Source organism: Etheostoma spectabile, chromosome 4, assembly GCF_008692095.1.
Source record: "Etheostoma spectabile isolate EspeVRDwgs_2016 chromosome 4, UIUC_Espe_1.0, whole genome shotgun sequence".
Taxonomy (NCBI): Eukaryota; Metazoa; Chordata; class Actinopteri; order Perciformes; family Percidae; genus Etheostoma; species Etheostoma spectabile.
Window position 1 is genome coordinate 31,045,624 of NC_045736.1, and position 4,113 is coordinate 31,049,736.

General features: G+C 44.8%; 1 protein-coding gene across 4 annotated transcripts in view; it reads left to right on the forward strand.

Moving 5' to 3' along the window:
• The window catches only part of sh2d5 (SH2 domain containing 5), a gene marked incomplete at its 3' end in the record, with an annotated part of 18,904 nt that extends 14,791 nt beyond the window's left edge, over window positions 1–4,113 (forward strand). For 2 of the 4 annotated variants that reach the window (XM_032514234.1, XM_032514235.1), the window contains 9 exon segments: window positions 304–364; window positions 450–530; window positions 614–688; window positions 792–938; window positions 1,669–1,868; window positions 1,947–2,131; window positions 2,532–2,637; window positions 2,725–2,884; window positions 3,659–4,113. In XM_032514234.1, the coding sequence (XP_032370125.1) occupies window positions 317–364; window positions 450–530; window positions 614–688; window positions 792–938; window positions 1,669–1,868; window positions 1,947–2,131; window positions 2,532–2,637; window positions 2,725–2,884; window positions 3,659–3,865 (1,209 nt within the window). In that variant the 5' untranslated portion in view covers window positions 304–316. 4 annotated transcript variants of the gene reach the window in all.

A 4,113-nucleotide genomic window follows, 5' to 3' on the forward strand; every position in this document is an offset into this window, starting at 1 on the left:
GTCGAAATAATTCCTAATTTCTGCTTTTCTAACTCAAACGTTAGGTATAATTTCCTAGAAATGAGGTTTATTGACCATAAATTCCAGAATTAACTGTAAAACTAAAGTTAATAAGTTAGAGTTACGTAGTGTTGACCTTAAAAAAAAAGGGACAAACATTGAAAAAAGTTAAAAACACTGATTAAAATGTGTCAACAAAAGTGCTGATTTTCAATTTTGAAACAACACAACACAAGGGTTAAATAGTTTTGTTCATACATTTAATTATTGGGTGTAATATGTCCAAGCTGTCTGGTTTTACAGATCAGCAGGCAGCATGGGTGAGGCACCGGTCACAGAAGATACAGTGACTCGATCCGCAGAGGTAACTCTAGAAAAACTTTCCATTTAAATGAGTGTATTTGTATGCGTGTTTGTGTACTACCTGAGCTTGTGTCTTTACTGTAAAGTATGTGGGCTCATTTCCCGTGGATGACTGCTGCTTGGATGACCAGATAGAGCAACTGCACACTCAACTGAGCTCCCTTAAAGTAAGTCCTGATCCCTGTGCCCTGTACCTGTGCCTGTTTAATGATAATACAATATATCTAATGCGGTGGTTGTCTTCAATCAGACATGCAAAAGAAGGAGACCTGTATCCCTAAAATTCTCCATCAAAGGTGTGAAAATGTATGACGAGGATGAAACGGTATGAAAACATTATGCATACACATACAGCTTGGCCTGTAGAGTGTTTAAATGTAATTAAAGAAGAAAAGATGCATTCCTTGTGTCACCGTCCCTGTCTTCAGACGCTCCTGATGGCTCACGCTTTGCGTCGAGTCTCCCTGTCCACCGCGCGGCCCAGTGACGCCCAGTTTGCCTTCGTCTCCCACAACCCCGGCAGCACCGATGCCCAGCTGTACTGCCACGTCTTTCGAGCCAGGCATGCCAGAGCGGTAAGACATGATCAGTGTCATTAATCACAACAAAGGTGCTTCTCATGCTTTGGATCTATTATTTATAGAGAGTTCCTTTTTTTTAGTACAAATGTGAAACATGGCTATTTAATATCTGGGATTTTGGCATCATCATTTCATTTTCATCATTGGGGGGGGGGGGGGGGGGGGGGGGGGGTGGGGGGGCAGTAGTTCAGTCTGTAGGGGTTGGGAACCGGAAGGTCGCTGGTTCAAGTCCCCATACGGACCAAAGTATGGTGGTGGACTGGTAGCTGGAAAGGTGCCAGATCACCTCCTGGGCACTACCAGGGTGCTCTTGAGCAAGGCACCAAACCCCCAACTGCTCGGGGCGCCTTTCCATGTCAGGCCCCCCCCCCCCCCCACTCTGACATCTCTTCATTTAGTGCATGTGTGAGTACTGAGCATGTGTGGTAGTTCCGGCCTTTGTAATAACAACAAAGTGTAATCTTGAGCAAGGCACCGTACCCCCCACACCCCCCCCCCCCTCCATTGCTCACTCTGACATCTCTCCATTTGTGCATGTATAGGTCCTGAGCACGTGTGTGTATTTCAGGCCTGTGTGTAGTGATTAGTTACAAAACAGAGTGTAAATTGAAATTTCTCCCCTGGGGATCAATAAACGTATAAATTAAAATAATTAAAATGATTGTTTCAGAGTTTATAAAGCCATTTTTTGAGTTAAGTTTTCTGTCCTCGTTCTCCCCTGTAGGCCCAGTTCCTAAACCTGCTGCTTTGCCGCTGTTTCCAGCTGTCTTACTTGGAGAAGCACCCAGAGGAGGCCCCGAAGGACTCTGTTGGCTCGATGCCCCGTCGCAACCCCTCCTTGCTTAACCACGGGTTCCCCCTCAGTGTCAGTGCCCTGGTGTCCTTCAGGAGAGCCCCTTTTCAGGGGTTGTTGCCAGGGACTAAGGTTTGTACTCGAACGCCTTCTTGCGTTCACTCCTACGACATAGTATTTTAATTTAACGCCTCTCATCCTCTTCCCCCGAAGAATCACAAGTCTTCCAAAGACCTGCACAGCAGCCATGATGAAGTCGCCCCCACGTCCTCCCCCTCCCTGGTGCGCAAGGAAGCCATCCGCAACAAAGCGCTGCGTTCAGGGGCGTTCCGCTCCTTTACTTTCACGCCGCACAAACAGCGCAGCGTTCAGGAGCGGCTGAGTGCGTCACAAGGTGCGCCGAGTGTTCACAGAGTGATTTCAAGAGTCAAAGAGCTGATTAGGTAACGCACACCCCTCCGTTTTTAGGTGATGGGCAACCGCTCACTGTCTGTCGTGGTGTCAGAAGGTGGTATTTGGTAATGAATTGGTCTGGTCTCACGTGGGTTATAGTGGACATATATGGCCTTAAGGTTCTCACTGATGTTAATTTGACTTCAACACATTGAAGCACAAGCTTAGTTTTTTTATTTGGTCCATCTCAGTCCTTTTACGCTTTAAACATAACATTTCCTTCACTAAATTGGGATTACATTGAATGTTTTACCATGCAAATATGGCTGGAATATGTCCACTTTTGAACCTCTCGGGTCCTGGGTCCAAATTAGTCATTTCTCGTCTTATGTGTGAATCAGAAAAGGACAGAGACAAGCCGCCGGGGAAGAGGTCCCGCGCTCCGAGCTTGGCCGAAACAGAAGAAGCACTCGCTCAAGCCGTGTGGTGTTGGGCTGGTATCGCAACGTGAGTGGCACTTTATCTGTACCTTACTTTTTGTAGAGTTTCCTTGTTTGTTTGTTTTTTCTAACTGCGTATCTTCTGGTATTTCAGTGAGAGCAGCTTTTCCTTGCTTGCAGACGACGTTTTGGGATCATACCTCCTGTGCACGCATCCCAAAAAACCCAAATGTGACTCTCTCGTCATCCGCTTCCCCTCGGGCCTGAACACCTACCTCATCAAACACACAAGTAAAGGGAAATTAGTGCTTGAGGTAATTGTGCTTGTGCGTGTGCGTGCGTGCGTTTGTGTGTGTGGGTGTGTGTGTGTGTGCGTGCGCGTGTGTGTGTGTGCGTGCGCGTGTGTGTGTGTGTGTGCGTGCGCGTGCGTGCGCGTGTTGTGCTGCGTGTGTGTGTGTGTGCGCGTGTGTGTGCGTGTTAGCACTTCCTCATCTTCTGTCATATATACTGTATAAATAATGGTCGGAAGTTGATATTAAGAGTGGCTATAGTTTAAAATAATGTGGTAAAGTAATCCCTGTGAGCAAAAACCGCCGGTTCTGAATACTCAAACTGACAACAAATGTATATGTAAATAAATATATAGTACACAAAACTGTAATAGTCTCAGAACTACAGTGGACTGACTTAATACTTTTTTTACTCAAACTTTAAGAAATTTTCAACCTCTGTAGCATCAGTGTTATGTTCAAGAAAGGTTAACGTACAGTACATAATGATTAACAAACAGTGTGTGCAGTAATATTTGCTTAGATTTGTAGTGTAAACCAAATCACAAGCTGTAAACTGAATTACAGAGGAAATACTTCAATCCCCAGAAATGTATCTTTTGATTCTTTCACACTAGTTGTTTACATGTGCACTGCATGCAAAATCCCAAAAACTGAGCACTTAGCCAACCATTTTCACTCTAAAACGCCACTGAAACCAGAAAGAATCATTTTTGGCATTCAGATTCTGTGTAACCCAAGTTGTGACTTGTAATTTTCTTCTGTTTCTTTTTTTTTTTTTTGAAATCTTTGTGGCAGAAATGCAAGACTGAATTCAGTTCCATAGTCGAACTGATCGAACACTACACAGAGAGTTGGGATGAGCTGCCCTGTCTGCTGAGCTGTGCCCGGGTGAACCACTGTTACGAGTGGGAGGAAGACCCCAGCAAGCACCAGGCTGTACAGGCACACAAAAGCCTGAACAAAGCCCACGTTAAAAGTACCCCCAGAAAGGACTGGGTCTAACCCCTGACACTGGAACTTGTGGACTGCCAACCTCAGAATAAGTGTCAACTTTCTTTTTATTTTGCACATATATCCTATACACATCACCTTTAACTCCTAATTGGTGTTTTTGTTTTTGGGAGGCTTCACACGCTGTATAACACAATGCACCTAGAACGGTTTTGGCACTTAATGTAAAGTATACAAGTCATTTGATCAAAGGGTACTTATTTGTAAAAGTGGAGTATTTTGTGCTTGCTGCTTTTTAT